This window comes from Syzygium oleosum, unplaced genomic scaffold, assembly GCF_021117445.2.
Source record: "Syzygium oleosum isolate NSW1041296 unplaced genomic scaffold, Sole_v2.1 Sole_v2.11, whole genome shotgun sequence".
NCBI lineage: Eukaryota > Viridiplantae > Streptophyta > Magnoliopsida > Myrtales > Myrtaceae > Syzygium > Syzygium oleosum.
Window position 1 is genome coordinate 1968441 of NW_026607495.1, and position 22933 is coordinate 1991373.

At 40.8% G+C, this 22933-nt stretch overlaps 4 protein-coding genes across 4 annotated transcripts; 1 reads left to right on the forward strand and 3 right to left on the reverse strand.

Moving 5' to 3' along the window:
• On the reverse strand, positions 1–2465 carry LOC115688110 (uncharacterized). The gene is made up of 2 exons (XM_030613852.2): positions 1869–2465; positions 1–589 (listed from the first exon to the last, which is right to left on the reverse strand). Exons 1-2 carry the CDS (start codon positions 2152–2154, stop codon positions 207–209), a joined length of 669 nt encoding a protein of 222 aa, XP_030469712.1. The 5' UTR covers positions 2155–2465; the 3' UTR covers positions 1–206.
• Positions 2466–8142: 5677 nt separating this feature from the next.
• LOC115688114 (probable F-box protein At4g22030) lies at positions 8143–9582 on the forward strand. Its single transcript, XM_030613857.2, has one exon. The coding sequence runs from the start codon at positions 8200–8202 to the stop codon at positions 9484–9486; it is 1287 nt and encodes a 428-aa protein (XP_030469717.1). The 5' UTR covers positions 8143–8199; the 3' UTR covers positions 9487–9582.
• Positions 9583–11499: 1917 nt separating this feature from the next.
• LOC130139333 (probable F-box protein At4g22030) lies at positions 11500–12986 on the reverse strand. The gene has a single exon (XM_056316128.1). It carries the CDS (start codon positions 12781–12783, stop codon positions 11500–11502), a length of 1284 nt encoding a protein of 427 aa, XP_056172103.1. The 5' UTR covers positions 12784–12986.
• Positions 12987–15322: 2336 nt separating this feature from the next.
• On the reverse strand, positions 15323–16829 carry LOC130139369 (probable F-box protein At4g22030). Its single transcript, XM_056316180.1, has one exon. The coding sequence runs from the start codon at positions 16743–16745 to the stop codon at positions 15459–15461; it is 1287 nt and encodes a 428-aa protein (XP_056172155.1). The 5' UTR covers positions 16746–16829; the 3' UTR covers positions 15323–15458.
• Positions 16830–22933: the final 6104 nt, after the last annotated feature.

The following is a 22933-nucleotide window of genomic DNA, read 5'->3' on the forward strand; positions in this document are numbered from 1 at the left end:
TTTTCCAACCTTTGTCCCCTTTTTTCCTTGTCATTCTCTTCATCTTAACAAAACCCAAATGTGATTCAACCACAGGTATAACCAACCTGAACAAATGCCTCAGCTTCCAAAATATACACACTAAGAAAACAAGAACAGATAAAATGAAACCAAGAACAGAGTACAATGAACAGTTTTTGTCTACACCGAAAAGATTAGCTAGCCTCTCAGGTGTTCTTCTTGCTTCCCGAACGCGACAACCTCCGATCCAGTGATTGCAGCTGGTTCCGCAAGTTTTGGTTTTCCTCGAGCAGACGGTCATATTCAAGAAGGAACCCTTCTGATTGTTTCCTCAGAGCGATCGAGTTGGCTTCTGCGGCGTGCACGTCCTTGATCCTCGTCTTGAGATCCAATTCCAGCTGCTTGACTTTCTCTCTCAAAGCTCTCGTCTCCTCCTCCAAGTTCTTGAGCTCCTCTGAGTTCCCGTTTTTCCCGTCCTCAAAGGGTCGGGTCTGTTTCTTCGCAGCCTCCATGCTCTTCCTTCGCAGTCGGAGCTCTCTGATGTAGTGATGCAGTCTGTCTATCATCAAAGCAAGGAACAAGGTGGCTCCTGCAAAACAACTACCCATTGAAACAAAGGTTCTGCAGCGAAAGGCAAATGCGCAACATTAGATAGGAGTGATACGTAATGGCCCAGATGAATCATTTTCATGAAAGGCAACATGAGTAACGAGTTGCAGGGCCAATATAGAAAGACAGTGTTGTAACTCAGAAGAAGCCTATATATGATTGAATCATGTTGTAGATTAATTCACAATTGTGATCGTATAGAACTAGTAGAGAGACATTAATACGCATATTATGGAGTTATCTAAAGAGCGATTCGAATTGTTAGATGACGAATTTACTTTTTTACATTAGCACAGACGCAGTCTTTGTCTCTGCTAATCCTCATCCTTGTATGGAGCAGATTACTACCCAAATGACATAATTGATTGAGGACTCGACGGCTTCAAGGTTCATACTGTAAAACTAACAAGGCATAATCAACCGATTACCACGTACTACTAGCACAATTATATCAAATTCCCGTATGACTAATATATAATTATTTCTATTATATGCTGCTAGAATTGTTGTTCAAGGTTTCCACCATCATGTCCAAAAATTGAAAACAGAGATGCTGCATTGGACATTGCAGCAAGGAATTCGATTGGGCACTCTGTTTTTCTTTTTCCGTAGAAAAAAAGTGTAGTCCTGTGAAAGAAATCCCATCCTTGCTCAAAGTGGCTAAATCAATACGATGCAGCCTAAGAATATTCCAAACAGAAGTATGTCCAAATAAAAATTAAGAAGACCCAGAGATACCGAGACTAAGGGCTCATGGAGATCCGAAGGCAATATAATGTGATCAAAGACCCACAACTTTTCCATCAATCCACCAAAACCATCAAATCCAGTTCACTCAAACAGAATAAGGAGTCGTATCAAAACACGGCTAGCTTCCTTCTAGTCTAGATTGTAAAAACAAGATCATCCACCAATTGCAATGACAAAACCAAAGCAGAATCAAAACTAGGCACCTAATTACTTGGCAATCAAACCTTTCCGTTCACTTTCTTGTCATTCTGTTCGCCTGCACTTCAGCACCTCTCCAATTCGCTCAAAACCGGCACCCACCAATTCGAATTCACCGAGGAATAACTGGTTCTCATCAAGAGGACTACATTAAATCGAATCGAACCCGAATCTAAGTATCAAAACTCTCCATCCGGACCATCGAATTGGGAACCTTTTAGTGACCACCATCCAGAAACACACACACCCACATGGAAAAAGATCACATTTTCACCGATCAAAACCAGAAATCCTAAGAACCCGTCACTCACCCATGAGAGTGGACTCGAGCAGGTGCTTGGCCATGAGGACCTGGTCCGTCGGGTTGGCCCCGCCGTCCTCGGCCGCCCCGCGCCGCCGGATCTTCACCATGCTGTGCACGCCGGAGCCCAGCACGACGCAGACGGTGGCGGCCACCGTCTTGACCACCACCGGCCCGTGCCCGCGCTTGACCCGATCCAGCCCTACGACCGCGAGCTTCCTCAGCGGGGTCCTGAACAGCAGCAGCAGTATCAGCGACCCTTCGGCGAATATCGCCGCGAACAGGAGCTGGATCATCGCTTCTCCCGTCTCCTTGCTTTCTACACACGGGGGGATAGAGAGAGACAGGGTGCGTGCGTTTCAGATCAGGAGGAATGGAGGAGGAGGAGGAGGGTGTGTGGAGATCATGATGGGGGGTGTCTTTCTCTCGAGTTAAAGAAGAGGGGGGAGGGGGAGGTCGGAGGTGGGGTCCAACGGAGAGAGACGGGGCTTCTTGATCGGAGAGACGGAGAGGCGCTAGAACAAGGAAGAGACCAAAGCCAACGGAAGAAGAAGAAGAAGGAGATGAACAAACAGAGCGACGAGATCTGCAGAGCCAGAGTGACCCAAAGAAGAAAAGTTGCCGTCTTTCTCAAGATCGATCTCTCTCTCTCTCTCTCTCTCTCTCTTGCTCATGGTTTCTTCAATAAGAATTATGGACTTTTTTGCAACAAAAAAAATTTCCTTTCAATTGTGACTAATCATCGATTTTTTGTACAGGAAATTTCTGGTTTTATCTCCAATTAATGCAAATCAAAATTCTTTCTTTCCAATTAGCTTAATTCAATGGCCACCCTAACACCTGAAATTCTTTATCTTCTTCTTAGGTTGAGAGGATTGAGATTTTAGAGCAGCCCCTTTCATGTGTTAACTGCCATGTAACTCCCACAATTGACTTGATTTATCGAGTAAGACATTAGCTTAATCAATAAAAAAACCCATCGCTTAAGAAAATTCATAATTATAAAAAAGGAAGAATGGCACAAATGGTATTCTGAACTTCAATCCGATATACAATGTTATCCCTAAATCTTTAATTTATTCAATGTGGTCCATGAACTTTGGTTCAGGGACTACATTGAACGTTGAGCCAATGATCCAGGGACCACATTGAACAAATTAAATGTTTAGGGATGACATTATATATTGAACCGAAGTTTGGGAACTATTTGTACAATTATCTCTTCCAAAAAAAGGTTAATGCATAAATAAATATACAGTGCTTAATTCCAATAGACCATGATAATAAAAGAAATGTAATTGCTTTGGTATAATAGAAAACCGCGTGTAGTGGTTAGAAAATGAAATTTAGTGTGTTGATTAAAAATACAGTACATGTTTGACTCTCCATACTATCGTGTATAAACAGTTATCAACTTGGGTATCACTAAATTAACGAGGTTAATGGGAGTTTTTTTCGTAATTAATCAGTAGCGAGTATATAAGCATAAAGATTTAGTAAGTAAAATTAGAGAGATTAATGCATGTGATTCCCTGACTTTAGGGCTATTTGTGATATTTGATTTTAAGGCATCATAAGTTTGGGAGGGCCTCCTCATTTTACCCCATCTCTGAAGACGTTTTTGTAAATGTCTGGAAGCCATTTTTGGTTGATAAAACCGAAAAAAGCTTTATACATTTTTATATTGAAAGATGTAATGAGAGGACTTAATATTAGGTTGGGATTTATTTTCCAGCAGCCACATCCTATATCTTTTAAGTGGTGCAACTAAATCACGAATCATTATTGAAAAATATAAACCAGCCCTAAATCTTTACTAAATATTGTAATCTAACTAAATTAGTCAGGTGATTTCTATTTGTCACGTGGACAGCTTAAATTAGTGATGATGATCGACAAAGCCTCATTTTAGTTTGGCAAAAATTTCAAAACCCATCTTTAGTTTTCCACCATTGTATCAATTTTCATCCTTAATTTTAAAAATCTACAATTTGGATTTTCGAACAAAACCCCAAAACTAAGAATACTAGATATAGTAAGAATTTCTTAAATATTGATGACGATGTCGCACAATAAAATTGGTCATTAAGGAAGTGGGGATGCATTCATCACTCCATTAGAATATTAGCACATTATTTTATAAATAAATTATGTAAATCGATCTCAGTGTATCAATAATTTTACTAGAGAATATAGTAGATATTAACAAATTCGAGGACTGTTGGAAACTTCGTGTACTCATGATTGCCTTCCCGCAGAAAGGGCACGAGCTTTGTGCTGGGTTAGCATTAAAGATTCCATTTTTATAAAATCCTAAAAATCACTAATATATATTTTTTTTCTATACCTAAAGACATTAAATGTTGTTTATTAGGATTGTCATGTATAAATTTTTTAATTAATATTTTAAAGTGTCTAAGCAAAGGCCTTGAAAGAACGATCCACCAATCACTGCGAGCTCTTTCTGACTTGTTAATGCAATGTTCAAGTACCCATGAAAATCTTAATTAAAAGTATGATTGATTAAATGAAAAGGGAGAACGTGGGAAACCATGTGCGGATGAGTTACTTTATGCGCAATTGGTAGTTATTAAATATTTGTAAATTGAGTAGTTAATGGAGAGAGTAATCTATAGTTTTAAGTTTTGATGCAAGACTAAATTTTGGAAACAAAAAGGGAGATAAATGGAGGCAAAATTACCAAATCGGTCTTAAATCTATTGTATAAATGTCAATTTAGTTCTAAACCTTTCAATTTTACCAATTTGCTCCTAAACATATGTGCACTAATAAAAATGTAATCATTCCAATCAGTTTTCGTCGAAAGTCACTGACGTAGCGATCTAGTTATCGTCAGTTGTTCTGCGTGGTACACTATCAAGTTAGCAAGTTTCGACGAGAATTGACCGAAATAATTACATTAGAATCGCATGTGAAGGTCTAGCATAAAATTGGCAAAACCAGAAAATTTAGGACTGATTGACAACTGCACAATAGCTTTACAATCGATTGGATAATTTCCTCAACAAATGAAAGTTATTGAAAATGGTAATTATACCTTTTTTATTTTATTTTCTTATTAGTTGATGTAGGGGTAATTTGGGAAAGCCATTAAAAAAAATACAAAGCCCACTTTTGGTTTAATTATACAAATAGGAGTCAAATTTGTAAGACTATTTCTTCACTCCGGGCAGACTTATTTCTAGAGCAATTACTCAATTTTAATTGACGAGTTCTCTTTTCTTTTCTATAGGGCTCCATAAGAATCTCCATCTTAATATATGGATTATATTTTTCTGATTCTTTTTTTTATTTTTGTATTTTTCTTTTGGAAATAGAATATGCAGATGCATTTTTGTTTTTATTGGCCAAAAGAAAATAATAATAATAATAATATAAATAAAGGAATGGTGTATGGGGTCTCTTTCTTCATTTTCTTATTCTTTTTTTTTGTGATATTAAATAAACAAAAATATATGAAAGACTCGATCCACTTTCAACGCCTTCTACCATGCCAGATCCAAACTCCCTTTTGGTGTATATGTCAACATTGGTAGGAATGATATTTGGTTGACCTTGGGAGGTGAGAAATTCCCAAAAAATAAAGAAAAAAGGAACGGAAAAATTATGATTGCAGTTCCTAAACTTGTCAATTTTGTGTTCTAGAACTTTCAATTCGTGCATGTAAGTCCTAAAATTTATTAAATTTGTGCACTTCAGTCTTCCCATCAAGTCTGGCAATTTCCAATGGACGGAAATGCACATGTGGTTTTGTGATTATTTTTTCCAACTCGTGTGGCTTTTTGGAACAAAATGACGTCAATTTACGCCTACGATGTAATAATTTGAACAAATTGAAAAGAAATATGAAATTGAAAATAAAAACAAGTAAGGGCTAGGGGCAAAGCAAGTCGCCCTCTTTGTCGTCAACGAGGGTCGGCGACCCTCACCTTGGCCGTGGCAAGGGCGGCCAACCCTCGCCCCAACCAGGCAAAGGCCTACTTGCCCTCGTCTAGATTCGGGCAAGTGCCCTTGCCCTTGCCCTTGCCTAGTGGTGGCCACAACAATCCTCACAACCACTATGGAAGGTTGTGAGGGCGAAGCGATCCACACCCGATGGTGGCAAAGGTTGCCGCGACCACAAGCAAGGGCCTTTGCTCTCGCCGAGGCCAAGGCAAGTAGGCCCTCGCCGGTGGTCGGGCGTGGGCCTACAGTGCTCGGCGCCATTAGAAAAGGATTGGTCCGGTCAATTCCATGTACAACTTAAATCCCTTCGAGCCACCACGAGTATGGAGGGACTCGGAGTATTTGGAGGGATTTGTGTACTAACAAACAAACTTATCATTCTCTCTCACTTATAACCTTATTTTACATATATTTATAAAAGTGATAATGATACAAATAGTCCCTAAACTTTGGCCAAATGTACGATGTCGTCTATAAACTTTAAATTTATTCAATGTGATCCCTCAACCTTACTTCAATGTGCAATGTGGTCCATGAACTTTTAATTTATTCAATGTTTTCCCTGAACTTTTGTTATATATTCAGTTTAGTCCCTAAACTATACGAAAATGTTCAATGGTGTCCTTCCATTAATTCAAGTTCAGGGATAATATTGAACATTTTCATATAATTAGGGACTAAATTAAACATGTACCAAAAGTCCAGGGACTATATTGAACAATTTTAAAGTTGAGGGATCAAATTACATATTAGGCTAAAATTCATGGACTATATAGAATAAATTAAAAATTCATGGATCATATAGTAAATTGAGCCAAAATTCAGGGATCATTTGTGTTATTTTCCTATTTATAGAAAATAAAAGGAGTGTTTACGTCATCGCGCATTCTTTTCCTTTCTTTTCCTTATATCATATTGTACTTTCTGCCGCGAAGTTGGGCTATTTCCTCGAACAAAAGGAGTCATCGTTCATGGTCGGCATTAAAATCTCCTCTACATATGCAGAATCATGTTCACATAATAAGGACAAAGGTTTATGTCGCCTGCTTATTCTCAAAGAATGAAGATTACCTGCTTGATCATAGATTAATACCTAGCTAATTCCATCTATCTAGCTACCGACCCGCCTCAACTCCCTAAGACTTGACCTTTGTTTCCATAAAAGGTACGCTGCCTGTTGAATGGAAACCCTCGGTTAAAAGATGCTTGGACTTTCTACGTAAATGTGAAATCCATGTGATTCCGTCCAATCAAATGGGCAACATGAAATCTGACTTTCTCTCGATGTTAGGTAGGTTGCAGACGTGTGCTCGGACCTATTACGATACTTGTTGAATCGCGCGTCGTCACGCGCAACATTCCGTCCTGTCACGACCGCGTGATCACCGAGACGGGAGGGGTAGCGAGAGTGAAGAGATCCTGACTTACCTTCCCGCTCGCTAAAAACGAACTTTCAACTCGTATCCCCCAAGTGCGATCGAGTGTTTGGATCATTACTAATCTTGGGTTAGGTCTAACATGTGCCTGGTGAGTCATGGCGGTAGGCGTGTTTGGACCTATTATGACACCTATCGAATCGCACTCGTTGTGCACCATTCCGTCCTATAACGATAGGGTGATCATTGAGACGGGAGGAGTAACGAGAGTGAAGAGATCTCGACTTACCTTTCCCGCTCGCTAAAACCAATTTCGAACTTGTATCGCCCACAGGCAATCGGGTGTTTGAATCATTACTGATCTTGGGTTAGGTCTAACATGTGCCTAGGTGGGTCATGGTTGTAGGCGTGTTCATACCTATTACGGCACCTATAGAATCGCACATGTCATGCGCCATTCCGTCCTATCACGACAGGGCAATCGTCGAGACAGGAGGGGTTAACGAGCGAAGAGATCTCGACTTACCTTTCCCGCTTGCTAAAACCGAATTTCGAACTGGTATCCCCGCGTGCAACCGGGTGTTGGAATAGTTACTAATCTTGGATTAGGTCTAACATGTGCCCTGGTGGGTCATTGGTTCTTGTAAATTTTATGCATAAGCAAGAAGAGATCAGACCCCAGACCCGGGCAACTGCTTGAAAAATGAGCCTTTGAATCAGCTTAAAACCGCAGTTGTTGTTGAACTTGACGGCTGAAGCTGTAGCTAAAGGCAAATGAAAAAGTGCATCTGAACGCGTCAAGCTATTGAGCTGAGTCAACCCCTGTGTTCTTCAGTCAACATATTCAACAGCGATGACCAGTTCTCTTCCCATTCGTGTCGCTTGCTTCAGCATATATAAGTACAACCAATATGAACCTCCAAACTCCATAGCCAGAACCACTCCAATTCTCAGTCAATCCTCTCAAAAACGCTCGCACAAGGCTGATCACCTCCGCCGATGGCCGCTTTACAAGCTTCCTCTCTCTTGATCCCCTCTTCATCCTCCTCGGCTCGTTCTTCGAAGAGAACGGTCTCGGCTTCGATCCATGTCCCGAGGCTCCCCAAACTCCGCCTCTCCGATCCGAGCTCGGCGATGACGCAAAAGCTGGTCGAGGAGTTCAGCAACAGGAACGGCTACACCATCACGGAACCCTTGCAAATGGACGTCGTGGAGAAAGTTAGGCTTTCCGAGCCACGCCGTTCGCCTAGCCAATCGCCTACTGGTTCTGTTGAGACGAGTACGAAGCTCTACGCGATCCTGGAGGCTGTCGAGGATAGGGTGGAGATGCACGATAACATCGGCAAGCAGCGGGACAACTGGAACAAGCTCCTGCTGAACTCGGTCAACATGATGACCCTCACCGCCACCACCGCGGCGGCCATCTCGGCTGCCATGCCAGCTCCATCGCTAAGAGCGTGCTCCACTCTCTTATTTACTGCCGCCACCGGAATGTCGCTCGTGATGAGCAAAATCCAGCCCTCGCAGCTGGCCGAAGAGCAGCGGAACGCCTCGAGGTTGTTCAAGCAACTTCAGAGCGAGATCAAATCTATGCTAGCACTCCAGTCTCCGACGGAGTCAGACGTGAAGGAGATGATGGAGAAGGTGCTGGCGCTCGATAGAGCTTATCCACTGGCTCTGCTCGGAAAGATGATCGAGAAGTTCCCCGTGAAATTTGAGCCCGCCGTGTGGTGGCCTAGAGTTTCCAACAACCGCCGCCAATCGCGAAAAACCTTCATGAACACGGAGCAAAACGGATGGAGCGAGGAGCTGGAAGTGGAGATGAGAGCAATCATCCAAGTCCTCAAGAGCAAAGACAAGAAAGACTACTTGAGGCTCGGAAACTTGGTGCTAAAACTGAATAAGATGTTGGCGGTTTCGGGTCCTTTACTCGCCGGCATCGCCGCAGCCAGCTCGGCTTTCGGCGGGTCGACGGCCATGATGGTGGCAGCCAGCGCTGGTGCAATGGCGGCAATCGTCAATGGCTTCGAGCACGGGGTACAAGTCGGCATGGTGGTGGAGATGTACAGAAACTGCACCGGGTTCTTCGTGCTCATGGAAGAGACGATCGAAGCGACGCTCGAAGAGCGAGACTACGACAGGCGAGAGAACGGAGAGATGTTCGAGATGAAGGTGGCGATGAAGCTGGGGCGGAGCTTGTCGCAGCTCCGAGACCTGGCAAGAAAATCAATGGCTTCTTGCTTAGAGGGCATCGAGGTGGAGGAATTCGGAAGCAAGCTTTTCTGAAACTCTTTTTGAACAAGATAGTAGCTGGTACATAATGTACATGTACAAGTTAGGCTCATTAACATGATTCTTTCATTCCTTGATTCTTGGCACATATTTGGTGCACGTTGATGTAACAAAGAAAACGGAGCATAAAAATGCTCATCTTGGTTTAACTTTGTTTTAACTAAATTAAATATTGTTCATTCGATTTCCATGGGAATCACCTTTGGAGACATATTAACTTCGCTACTTGAACATATGCGATAATTCAACCCCGCGAAAATTCTACTATATTGTTATGAAAAAAAAAAGATAGCTTTCTCGGTACCGATAAATGTTTGAAAGAGTTGGTAAGTATTAAAAGATGACTGTTATTAAGACGCTCCTTTTCGCGTACCCTCGATGAAATACCGGTATACTACCTACAACTACGGAAATTAGGAAAAAAGATGAACTTCTAGAAGGCCTTAAAGAAGACCAACATCATCGAAAATTTGGAGGGAGAGAGGATCCCCAGGTCTTGACGGACCGTAATTTCTTGTTATTTTCGTAACTTCTATACAAACTCTCTTGAGAAAGGGATTCTTGGTTCTTAACTGGCCGTAATTTCTTCCAACTTTTCATACCTTCTATGCAAAACGTCATGGCACACAAAAATTTAAAGACTTTACGATCAAACGGGCAAATTTCGCTCTCTCGTTATCCTACGGTCATTGAGAGATCCAGGATCCGTTCCCCAAAAATCCTTGAAAAAACAGCCGCGTGGTGGGAAGGTATACGTCCATATGGTCAAAGAGTCATGCCAAAATGTTGAACTTCAAGAAGGCAACAAGCAGTGCACCGTTGAATCCTTTTTGGGGATGGAGAGATCCAAGAAAGATTCACCAAACGGGAACGCGAAAACGACGACGCTCCCAGTCAGAAATGACAAGCTACGCGTATGTTTTTTCCTTTTCTTTTCTTTTTCATGGCTGTTCAAATATTTAAGATTGTGTGGCACGAAAATATAGGCCTTAAATTGCAATTTCATTTGGTCCTAAGCCACTTGTCCCTTGGTTTTGTTTATTTTTAGGTGACTTTGTTATTTAATCTTTCGCAGTGCGGCCCCTTACCCACAAAGATTACGTACTTATTTTCTGACAAATTGGGTGCAAATTCGTACTTTGTACTGTTGATTGTTTAGACTTCTATGACTAGGTTAATCTAGGGGAGATGCTTTTTCATTAGCTTACAGCTGTTCGAGCGTAATTACCACGATGTCGATTTTGTATAGTAGAGGAGGTCTCGCGATTAAAACGTAAGAGCTCATGTACATAATATATGTAATAGTTCATTGGGAAAAAAAGTCATTAGGAACATATATTCTCTAGTGGATTGCTTAAGCTCGAGCTCGAACGAAGTAGTGAATCGAGCATTTAAGAAGCACGCGCCTCGACGATAACGTTTGATAGAAGAGACTGAAGTTGTTAAAGCATTTTGCGTCACTTATTTACGAGATTTATATTTCATTACTTACATTTGGTTAGCTTAACCTCTGGATTCGACATTTTAGCACGTGAAAATGTGGCGTTAAAGTATCGCACATCGTTTATGTCCAGGGTACGCGTGTGGTCTGACCTTCACTTGCTATCTTAAAAACACTCTAATCAAGGACTACACAAAGGACCACGAGATGCTCAATTTGCCGCCCTATGGAGGGACACGACAACGCAAAAGTCAATGCCCAAAAGCAAAGGGCAAAGCGAGTCTGCATGTGCCGGTGAGGTGAGGTCGACACGCCGCTTTCGTATGGAGACCGCCTTTGCATTAGAAGACATTCAAGAATTCAACCATTGGATTGCGTGCCCATATTGAAAAAAATATATTGTAGTGATTTTGATACTTGGATCATATTTCTTCCTCTGCCACAAAATGTACATGAAATATGAATCAAGAATTAAAGAAGGAAAGTATCACGTTTGATGAGCCTCATTGTACGTGTATTATATGTACACTTCATATCTTTGTTCAAAGGAGTTCAGAAAAAGGAGTTCAGAAAAGTTTGCTTCCAAACTCATCCACCTCAGTCCCTTCTATGCAAGAAGCTATTGATTTTCTTGCCAAGTCTCGGAGCTGCGACAAGCTCCGGCCCAGCTTCATCGCCACCTTCATCTCGAACATCTCTCCGTTCTCTCTCTTGCTGTAGTCTCGCTCTTCGAGCGTCGCTTCGATTGTCTCTTCCATTAGCCCGAAGATCCCCGCGCAGTTTCTGTACATCTCCACGACCATGCCGACTTGACATCCATGCTCAAAGCCGTTGATGATCGCCGCCATCGCACCCGTGATGGCCGCCACCGTCGTGGCCGTCGAGCCACCGAAGGCCGAGCCAGCCGCGGCGATGCCGGTTAACAAAGGAGCAGAAACCGCCAATATCTTGTTCAATTTTAGCGCCAGATTCCCGAGCCTCAAGTAGTCTTGCTTGTCTTTGTTCTTGAGGACTTGGACGATCGCTCTCATCTCAACTTCTAGGTCCTTGCTCCATCCATTTTGCTCGGTGTTCGCAATGATTTTCCGTCCTCGGGATTGGCGGCGGTTGTTGGAAACCTTAGGCCACCATGTGGCAGACTCAAATTTTGCGGGAAACTTCTCGAGCATCGCTCCGAGCAGAGGCAGCGGATAAGCCCTATCAAGGGCCAGAACCTTTGCCATCGTCTCCTTTACGTCTGACTCAGACGGAGATTGGAGCGCAAGAATCGACTTGATCTCGCTCTGGAGCTGCTTGAACAACCTCGAAGCATTGCGTTGCTCTTCGGCCAGCTGCGAGGGCTGGATTTTGCTCATCACGAGTGACATCCCAGTGGCCGCAGTAAACAAGAGAGCCGAGCATGCTCTCAGCGACGGAGCCGGCGCAGCCGCAGCCATGGTCACCATGGTTGTGGCAGTGAGAGTCATCATGTTGACCGAGTTCAACAGGAGCTTGTTCCAGTTGTCTCGCTGCTCACCGATGTTATCGTGCATCTCCACTCTATCTTCGACGGCCTCCAAGATTGCATAGAGCTTTGCGGTCTTATCGATAGAAGAATTGGGCGATAGGCGCGGCTCCAAAACCCTATCTTTCCGGGCGACGTCCATCCGTAGCGGCTCCGCGAAGGGGTAACCATTCCTGGTTCTCAATTCCTCGACTAGCTTCCTCGTGATCACAGCGCTCGGATCAGCAAGGCTGAGCTTTGAGGGCTTCGGGACATGGATCGAAGCGGCGATCGTTCTCTTCGAAGAACAACCCAAAGAGGAAGAAGAAGAAGAAACTAAGAGAGAGGAAGCTTGCAAAGCAGCCATTAATGAAGGTGACAAGTCTTGTGTTGCTGTTAATCTTTTGTGTGTGTGGTTCAAGGGTGTGAATTTGATGGTTCTTGAGAGGATTGAAAGAGAATTGGAGTGGGTTTGGTTATGGAGGTCGGAGGTTCATTTGGGTTGTACTTATATGCTGAAGCAAGCGATGCAAACGGGAAGAGAAGAGGTCGTAGCTGTTGAAAATGTTGACTGACGAACACGGGTTGACTCGGCCCACGAGGCTGACCTTTTCTATTCTTTTGTTTGATTTTGTACACTTCAAACATGAAACGCTACGTAAATATTTTTTGCATCACCCCATACATACGTGACTTATGAAATAGAATCACGATTAATTGTAGTAATAAGTTATAACATATGTTCTCATCATAATATTAATTGGTACGTTAATGAATTATGACGCATTGCAAGTATACATCTAAACAAGCGAGTCATATATAACTTTTGGAATGACAATTTGTCACATTATTTAATATAGTAATTTCGAGAATCGGTGTCGGTGTATCTTTTCCTTTTGGGTAATACCTATGATAGATCACTTTTGCATAAATAAACGGGGTTGTAGCATTACATGGACAATATATAGGATCCGGATGACTATATTCTTTCATTAAAAAAGCGTTATCATATGCTCAGATTTCACGATATAATTATTAATATAGTTTTGATTTGAGTAAATCTTGAAATTAATTTAGTCAAACAGAATGAACTTATGAAATCATTTACTATTACCACATGCCGCCCTCGGCTCGCGAACCTTTTCCTCTTTTGTCAACTTTGCTAGCCCAAATAGTTAGACCTCTCAATCCTTTCCCACATATAATTCACATACATTATTTTTTAGTGATTTTTTCAGAAATATAAATCAAATATTCGTATTTAATGGGGAACCCAATTCGAATTACGTATGATATTGCTCTATAACAAATTAACCATTCATATTTATTGCGGACCCAATTCGAATAACGTATTGCTCTTGCTAGACTATAGACATATCGCTTTAACCATTTCTTGAAATGGAGTTTTCTCCGATTCACTGAGTATCGGGTTTTGGTCGGGTCGGGTCGGTTTCCAATTTTGCATTGGTCAGTTTTGCCTTGAGTTCATTATTTTTCCGATCTAGTCAACTTAAATTTAGGGCATTTGACTTATTGATTTTTCCTTCAAATTGGCTATGATGTGTGAGTTAGTCAATTTCATGCAGGGTGAACTTTGGTCCGCTTTGCTTGAAAATGTCAAGACAAAAGGGTGGTTAAAAAGCATAGTCAGATTTTAATTATATTTCTTGTTAATCTTATTCATTAAAAAACGCAACGCATACTCTTATGAAGACAATCTATCTTAAACAAGTAAACCTTCAAGCCATAAAAACAAGTGATGTCATAAATGTAATGGTTACTTAAAGACCCACCGTGATATTATGGCATCCGTCCGTAGATATGGCTAAAATATGAAAAATTAGAAATGAAATTCAGACTAAACAATTCGAGCATTTTAAGGAACACACGTATAGAAGACAGAACCATCTTTAGCTACAAAATTTGAAACATATTAGAATATCCATCCCAAAAGTTTAAGCCGATAGGGTTAAAAACATGAAATGTAAAAGAGAAAAATCAGAGAAGAAGACACGTATATTTTTACGTGAAAAACCTTTTTAGAATCAGAAAGAGAAAAGCCATGACGCTGCATTAAATATCCCACATCAATTGTCCATGGATTTATATGCTTTTCGTGTACATATGATTTTGCTCCATCTATCAATTTAAACTTTTGAGTGAGCATTTAAACACTACGAAGTATGCTCAAATTGCTGCTCCAGGATGGAACAAAGAACAAGTCAACGCCCAAGAACAAAGGGCAAAGAGAAACTGCATTCGTAAGAAAGGTCAACTCTTTCAGAAAATTCAAAGCCGCTCTCGCATAGAGACCCTTTTTTGCGGTAGGAGACATTTAGGAATTCAACCATTTGATTGTGTCCACATCGTGAAAAAGGTATGACGCATTGCCCTTCGTTTTTCTTTACACATCTAACGTTCATAAAAAATTAAAACCATGGCCTTATGAAATTGCTTCATCGTTTAGTAAAATTATAAAATACCTAAATTAGATAAGATATCGAATGTTTATATGGGTCGAAACCAGACTAGGAGAATAAATTTACTTTGAGTATTTAATCAAGATTTGAGAGTCTGTGCATATAGAATCATATGACCCAATCAATATCTATTTCGTGATAGTATCTTAATACCATATTTTACAAACGATTTTTTCCCAACTGGCAACTTTATCATTTAGTTCATATGATAAGAATTAAAACACTTTATTTTTCACATTTATATATAATAGTGATGGACTCATTTTGTCTTAGAAAATGCCTTTAGTTTAAAACATTTTGCTACCATATTATATAATAAAAGCATTGTCCGTTTGACAATTATTTACATAGGAAAACTAAAAAAATGAAAATATCAACAGGCTAATTAATTAATGGAACGAAATGTGGTTGTGAAAATCAGACCCGCCTATCAATTAATGCTTTTAATTAGTTCTTTTGTGGAATTAATTTTTACAAAGAATTAAAGAATGAAACAATCATGTTTGATGACCCTCATTGTACATGTATCATTTATACACTGTATATCTTTGTTCAAAGGAGTTCAGAAAAGCTTGCTTCCAAACTCATCCACCTCGGTCCCTTCTATACAAGAAGCCATTGATTTTCGTGCTAAATCTCGGAGCTGCGAGAAGCTCCGCCCTAGCTTCATGGCCACCTTCATCTCGAACAGCTCTCCATTCTCTCTCTTGCTGTAGTCTTGCTCTTCGAGCGTCGCTTCGATCGTCTCTTCCATAAGATCGAAGAACCCCGCATTGTTTCTGTACATCTCCACGACCATGCCGACTTGACCTCCATGCTCGAATCCGTTGATGATCGCCGCCATCGCACCGGCGATGGCTGCCACCGTTGTGGTTGTTGAGCCACCGAAGGCCGAGCCAGCTGCGGCAATGCCTGTTAGCAAAGGAGCTGAAACTGCCATTATCTTATTCAATTTTAGAGCCAAATTCCCGAGCCTCAAGTAGTCTTGCTTGTCTTTGCTCTTGAGGACTTGGACGATCGCTCTCATCTCCACTTCTAGGTCCTCGCTCCATCCATTTCGCTCGGTGTTCGGGACGGTTTTCCACCCTCGAGATTGGCGGCGGTTGTTGGAAACCCTAGGCCACCATGCGGCGGGCTCGAATTTCGCAGGGAACTTCTCGAGCATTGCTCCCAGCAGAGGCAGCGGATAAGCCCTATCAAGGGCCAGCACCTTCGCCATCATCTCCTTCACGTCTGACGCAGATGGAGATTGGAGTGCAAGCATCGACTTGATCTCGCTCTGGAGCTGCTTGAACAACCTTGAGGCGTTGCGTTGCTCTTCGGCCAGCTGTGAGGGCTGGATTTTGCTCATCACAAGCGACATCCCAGTGGTTGCGATAAACAAGAGAGCCGAGCATGCTCTCAGCGACGGAGCCGGTGCAACCGCAGCCATGGCCACCATGGTTGTGGCAGTGAGAGTCATCATGTTGACCGAGTTCAACAGGAGCTTGTTCCAGTTGTCTCGCTGCTCACCGATGTTATGGTGCATCTCCACTCTGTCTTCAACAGCCTCCAAGATTGCATAGAGCTTCGTGATGGTTTCGATAGAAGGAGTAGGCGATAGGCGCGGCTCCAAAGCCCTATCTTTATGGGCGACGTCCATTTGTAATGGCTCCGCAAAGGCGTAACCATTCCTGGTTCTCAATTCCTCGACTAGCTTCTTCGTGATCATCAAGCTTGGATCAGCGAGCCGGAGTGTCAAGGGCTTCGGGGCTTGGATCGATGCGATGATCGTTCTCTTTGAAGAACAACCCGAAGAGGAAGAAGAAGAAGAAGAAACTAAGAGAGAGGAAGCTTGTAAAGCGGCCATTGATGAAGGTGACAAGCCTTGTGTTGCTGTTAAGCTTTTGTTTGTGTTTCAAGGGTGTGAATGTGATGATTTTGAGAGGATTGCTTGTTTGAGGATTGAAGTGGTTTTGGTTAAGGAGGTTGGGGTTCGTATTTATATGTGAGAAGTACGCGGAGGCGATGTAAAAGGAAGAGGTCGTGATTGTTGAAAATTCGACAGTAGAACACAAGGTGTTGACTCTGCCCCTGGGGTCTGACCTTTTCTATTATTTGATTTTGTACAAGTCAAACATCCAATTGAAGAGGTCGTAAATTTTGTTAATCACTTCCTAATACATGAATGGAACATTTAAACAAGCAGAGTAATATAATAATTCTGAAAATCAGTATCAGTATATTTTTTAGTTTTGGGTAATACTTACGTCACTTATTTTTTCGCTAGAATTGTGAAAGATTGCTTTCGCATAAATAGAATTTGTCCTACTCGATGAAATGAACACGGATGACTATATTCTTTGATAAATAAAACTGTTATCATATGTTCAAATTTCATGATATTACCATTATTCTAGTTCTGATTAGTGTAAATCTTAAAATTAATTTGGTCAAATAGAATGGATTTAGAAAAGCATTTACTATTACCGCATGCGACATGCGCCACCGTCCCGTGAGGTTATGCCTCTTTTATCAATTTGTATAGCCCCAATAGTTAGACCTCTCTACCCTTTCCCACTTACAGCTCTTTCTCACTCACTCACACACGTATATGGGGATTTATTTTATGGAAATAATTAGTTAATTATTCATATTTATTGGCGAACCCAATTCGAATTACATATGATATGCTCTTGTTATGAATGGGCCTTTTGATATTGCTGATATGACAAATTAATTGGCAAACTAGCTCTGACCATTTCTTGAAATGGAGTTTTCTGGAATTCACAGAGTATCGGGTCTCGGGTCGGGTCGATTTCCAATTTCGCATTGGTCAGTTTTGGATTGAGTTCATTATTTTTGCGATCCAGTCAACTGAATTTTTCGGGCGTTTGACTTTTTGATTTTTCCTTCGAATTGGCTATAATGTGTGGGCGAGTCAATTCGATACAGGGTGAACTTTTGCCTGCTTTGCTTGAAAATGTCAAGTCCGAACGACAAAAGGGTGGATAAAAAGCATAGTTAGATATTAATTATATTTCTTGCTAATCTTAGCCGTTGAATAATGCGACACGTACTTTTTATGAAGACAATCTACTTTAAATAAGTAAACTTCGAAGTCATGAAAACGAGTAATGTCATAAATGTCATGGTTATTTAAAGAGCCACTGTAATGTTATCGCATTAGTATGTAAGTATGTTTAAGCAAGAAGTAGGCCTACTTTGACCGGCGTTTTTAAAATAATATAAAAGTTGCTCACAAACTTACATACAAAAGTGGAAAAACTACTTCAATAATTATTGAATAATCATGAATTAATTCACTCGAGATATTATTCATTTTGGTCTGTCTCATACCAAATCTCACGGTTTTATCCTTTGCTGTACATGTGGGCACTTTCCCAAGATGTCACCTATCCTGATAATACTCTCATCTAAGCATGCTTAATATTGGATTTTTAATGCTAAACGTTGTCATTATGTGCAAAAACGCCTCTTGTGAGTTCATTTCAGTTTCACGGATATATCCCAAGAACACTTTCCCTATGTTCGTCCCCGTGTTCGGTGCGCAAATCGGTTCATTTTTACTCCATTTAGCATTCTAGAAACCTACTAGGAGCCATTCATTGTCTGAGTTCTCTAACCCCAGCGAACACTCATTACCCTTGTTGGACTAGGTCATTATAGGTTCACCAACTTTTTCATGGTTTGTCCTCAAACCACACACCTACGGAAGAAGGTCATGCTCTTGTGATACTACTAAATTAACTCACTTGAGGAATTGTCCACTTTAGCCCATCCCATACCAAACCTCACAATTTTGTCATTTAGCGTACAAGTTGGTACTTTCCCATGAGGTCGCTCGTTATGGTAGTACTCTCACCCAAGCACGCTTAACATTGGAGTTTTAATGCTTAGCGTTGTTGCTACGTCAAAAAACACATTTTGTGAGTTAAATTTCAATTTCACATATATATCTTAAGAACACTCTCTCCCTATTAGATACACAATTCAGTTCGGTTCTATTCTCTTTGCCATCTTAGAAGCCTGCAAGGAATTGCTCCTTGCCTTCTGTCCCGGTGAACACTGTCGAACTAGGTTATTATAGGCCCACTAGCTTCTGTGTGGTTTGTCCTCAAAGCACATACCTACTGGAGAAGGTCTCACTTTGATATCATATTTTGACACCCTAAGATTAATTCATTCGAGGTATTATCCTCTTTGGTCCATCCTATCTCGAGCTTCAGGTTTTGTCCTTTGGTGTATAGATGGACACTTTCCAAAAGGTCAGTCATCCTAGCAGTGCTCTCACTTGAGCATGCTTAACATTGAAGTTCTAATGCTAAATGTTGTTGTTATGTTAATTCCAGTTTTGCATGTACATATATATCCCAAAAATACTTTCTCCCACTTCATTGCGCAATTTGGTTCATTCCCGCCTCATTCGACATTCTAAAAGTCTGCTAGGAGCCATTTCTTATCCGGCCCTTTGGCCTCTACAAACACTCTCCCCTTTGTCAGACTACGTCGTTACATACATTATTTCAAATGACACTATACGTATAGCTTTCAAGATCAAATTGTTCAGTATTGATCAAAGTCAAAACATCATCTGCGACATAATGACATAAACCGGAAGACAACTCGACTCTAATAGGTGAAGGAAGACCACATGTATATGAAGAGCAGATAAATCTCGTACACAAGCCATGTGTTCTTGCACGAAGCAGCCCCACTTTCACTTCTTTTTTGGCTTTTTGACTTTCTGTTTTTTGTATTTACGTTTTATCTGGGCCCAACAAGAGAGGCGGACCCAGCCAACAAGTTCATATTTTAAGAATTAAGACACATTATTTTTCACAATTATAGTGATGGACTCAATTTTTTTTATCATCACTATAATTGTGAAAAAAAAAATTGGACTCAAATTTAGCTACCGTGATATATAATAAAAGCATTGTCCATTTGACATTTTTTTACACAGGCTAATTAATTAATGGAATGAAATGTGGTTGTGAAAATCAGACCCGCTTATCAATTAATGCTTTTAATTTGTTCTTTTGTGGAATTAATTGTTACAAAGTATTAAAGAAAGAAAAAATCATGTTTGATGACCCTCATTGTACATGTATCATCTATACACTGTATATCTTTGTTCAAAGGAGTCCAGAAAAGCTTGCTTCCAAACTCATCCACCTCGGTCCCTTCTACACAAGAAGCCATTGATTTTCATTCTAAAACTCGGAGCTGCGACAAGCTCCGCCCTAGCTTCATGGCCACCTTCATCTCGAACAGCTCTCCATTCTCTCTCTTGCTGTAGTCTTGCTCTTCGAGCGTCGCTTCGATCGTCTCTTCCATAAGATCGAAGAACCCCGCGCAGTTTCTGTACATCTCCACGACCATGCCGACTTGACCTCCATGCTCGAATCCGTTGATGATCGCCGCCATCGCACCGGCGATGGCTGCCACTGTTGTGGCTGTTGAGCCACCGAAGGCCGAGCCAGCTGCGGCAATGCCTGTTAGCAAAGGAGCTGAAACTGCCATTATCTTATTCACTTTTAGAGCCAAATTCCCGAGCCTCAAGTAGTCTTGCTTGTCTTTGCTCTTGAGGACTTGGACGATCGCTCTCATATCCACTTCTAGGTCCTCGCTCCATCCATTTCGCTCGGTGTTCGCAACGGTTTTCCACCCTCGAGATTGGTGGCAGTTGTTGGAGAAACTGGAGAGAGATATTCCAATTATTCTTTGCAACTTAGAAAGGATATTTCCTCCATCGTTTTTTGATTCGATGGAGCGTCTCTTAGTTCACTTGCCTTATGAGGCCAAAGTTGCAGGTCCCGTCCAATTTCGATGGATGTATCCATTTGAGAGGTAAATTTTTTTTTTCTTAAATAAAGTTCAAATTACTTTATTATATATTATGTTCCGATAAACTTCTTTCTATTGCAACTAGATTCTTATATCATTTGAAGAAAAAAGTGAAGAATAAGGCACGTGTTGAAGCTTCAATTTGTAATGCATATATTGTGGAAGAAGTAACAATATTTGCATCATACTATTTTGAGCCGCATGTGCTGTGCAAGAGGCGGAGAGCAGGCAGAAATGATGAGGGCCCCATTGATCCCAGTCGCCGCCCATTCTCTATTTTCAATTATCTGGGTCGACCAAGCGGCGCATGTCAATCTCGTTACCTAACAGGCGAAGAATTGCATGCAGCCCATACATATATTTTACTGAACTGCCCAGAAGTCGAGCCATACTTCGAGTAAGTGTAAATTTGCAAATATATATATTGTGTGTCAAATATTTTCTAATATATAAATGATATTTATTACTAGGATTTTCCAAACTTCAATGTATGGACTACCACAAAATGAGTTTGACCGTATGTGCGACGAACAATTTGCATCATGGTTCAAAACATATGTAAGTTGCCTATGGACCGTTCACTTGCCTTATTAAAATTTTATACATCATTTATTGAAATATATATTATTGATTTTGCGTGTGTAACCTTAGGTTCACAATAATCATGATGAACTTGGAGAGCAAGGATTGCTATATTATCTGTCATGGGGTCCACAGTTAAGGGTGCGGAGTTGGCCAGCATATTTCATAAATGAATATAATTTTCACACTCAAGAATATGGAATGGGAAAAGCCACAATGAATAGTGGTGTGTCTGTTCGGTCATCCAATGGTGGTAGTTCAAAAGATGATTTTTATGGTTTGTTGGATGAAATCATAGAGAAAGAGTACCCTGGACCATTAATGATGCGGGTTGTGGTATTTAAGTGCAAGTGGTTCGACCCCGTCAAAGGAATGAAGGTGCATACGAAGTTTAATTTGGTTGAAATAAATCACAAGAAAATGTATATGAAATATGAACCATTTGTCTTGGCACAACAAGCAATTCAAGTATGTTATGTATCATATCCTAGTTTGAAACGTGATAAAGCTGATCGGTGGGCTGTATGTAAAATCAAAGCATGGAGAAAAATCGAGGAACACTGGAAGGATAGAGCCTATCAACAAGAGGAAGTTTCTAACACGGTTGAAACTGAGGAATATAACATTTCAATTTTACGAGATCCATGTGGAGCTATGATAGATGTGGATCCAACAGAAATTTGCGAATTAAATGTACAAGACTGTTCAGAATCTGATTTTGAGACAGATGATGAAGACGAAGAAGAATTGGAAGACGAAGACGAAGATTAAAATTTTTGTGACAAAATACTAATGATGTGTAATTATTATTGCGACAAGAGTTATTTTGGTTGTCATAATTATTATTATTGTTCTTGTTATTATTGATATTGTTATTAACATTATTGTTGTTGTTATTACTGTTGTTGTCGCTTATTCTTCTTAATTTAATTGATTGTCGGAAAATTTGTCGCTAAATGACGACAAGTCAAATATTATTCGTGTGATGACATTTGCGATATTATATTTTCCAATGGATTTGGATCGTCGCTAAATTCGTTGCTCATTTTACGACAACAACTTATTCGTGGCTACTATTCATCGAATAATTATTGACGGATTTGCAAATTTACGGCAATTGTTCGAATCCGTTGCAAAATTTGCGATGGATTCGAAAATGTCCTTTATTTTTGGAATCCGAAATAAATCCGTCGAAATTTGCGACCGAAAAATATTGTCTGTCGCAAAATTGTGGATGGAAAAAAATACGTCGCAAATTTACGACGGAAAATAATTTCGTCCATCGCAAATTTGCGACGGACACAACAAAGTCCGTCGCAAATTTGCGATGCACTAACATTCCGTCGCAAATTTGTGACGGAAAATATTCCCGTCGCAAATTTGCAACAGACATAACAAAGTCCGTCGCAAATTTGCGACGGACGAACATAATGTCCGTCGCAAATTTGCCACGGACCAAAATAATGTCCGTCGCAAATTTGCGACAGATACAACAACCTCCGTCGCAAATTTGCGACGGACAAAAAAATGCCGTCGCAAATTTACGACGGCATACATAATGTCCGTCGCAAATTTACAATGGACATTATGTTGGTCCGTCGCAAA

Bases quoted from the DNA above. Each gene is read 5' to 3' on its own strand.
- LOC115688110 (XM_030613852.2), bottom strand. From the start codon at position 2,154: ATGATCCAGCTCCTGTTCGCGGCGATATTCGCCGAAGGGTCGCTGATA. The intron at 590-1,868 runs GTGAGTGACGGG...GTTGTTTTGCAG, and splicing joins GCTCGAGTCCACTCTCATGG to GAGCCACCTTGTTCCTTGCT.
- LOC115688114 (XM_030613857.2), top strand. From the start codon at position 8,200: ATGGCCGCTTTACAAGCTTCCTCTCTCTTGATCCCCTCTTCATCCTCC.
- LOC130139333 (XM_056316128.1), bottom strand. From the start codon at position 12,783: ATGGCTGCTTTGCAAGCTTCCTCTCTCTTAGTTTCTTCTTCTTCTTCC.
- LOC130139369 (XM_056316180.1), bottom strand. From the start codon at position 16,745: ATGGCCGCTTTACAAGCTTCCTCTCTCTTAGTTTCTTCTTCTTCTTCT.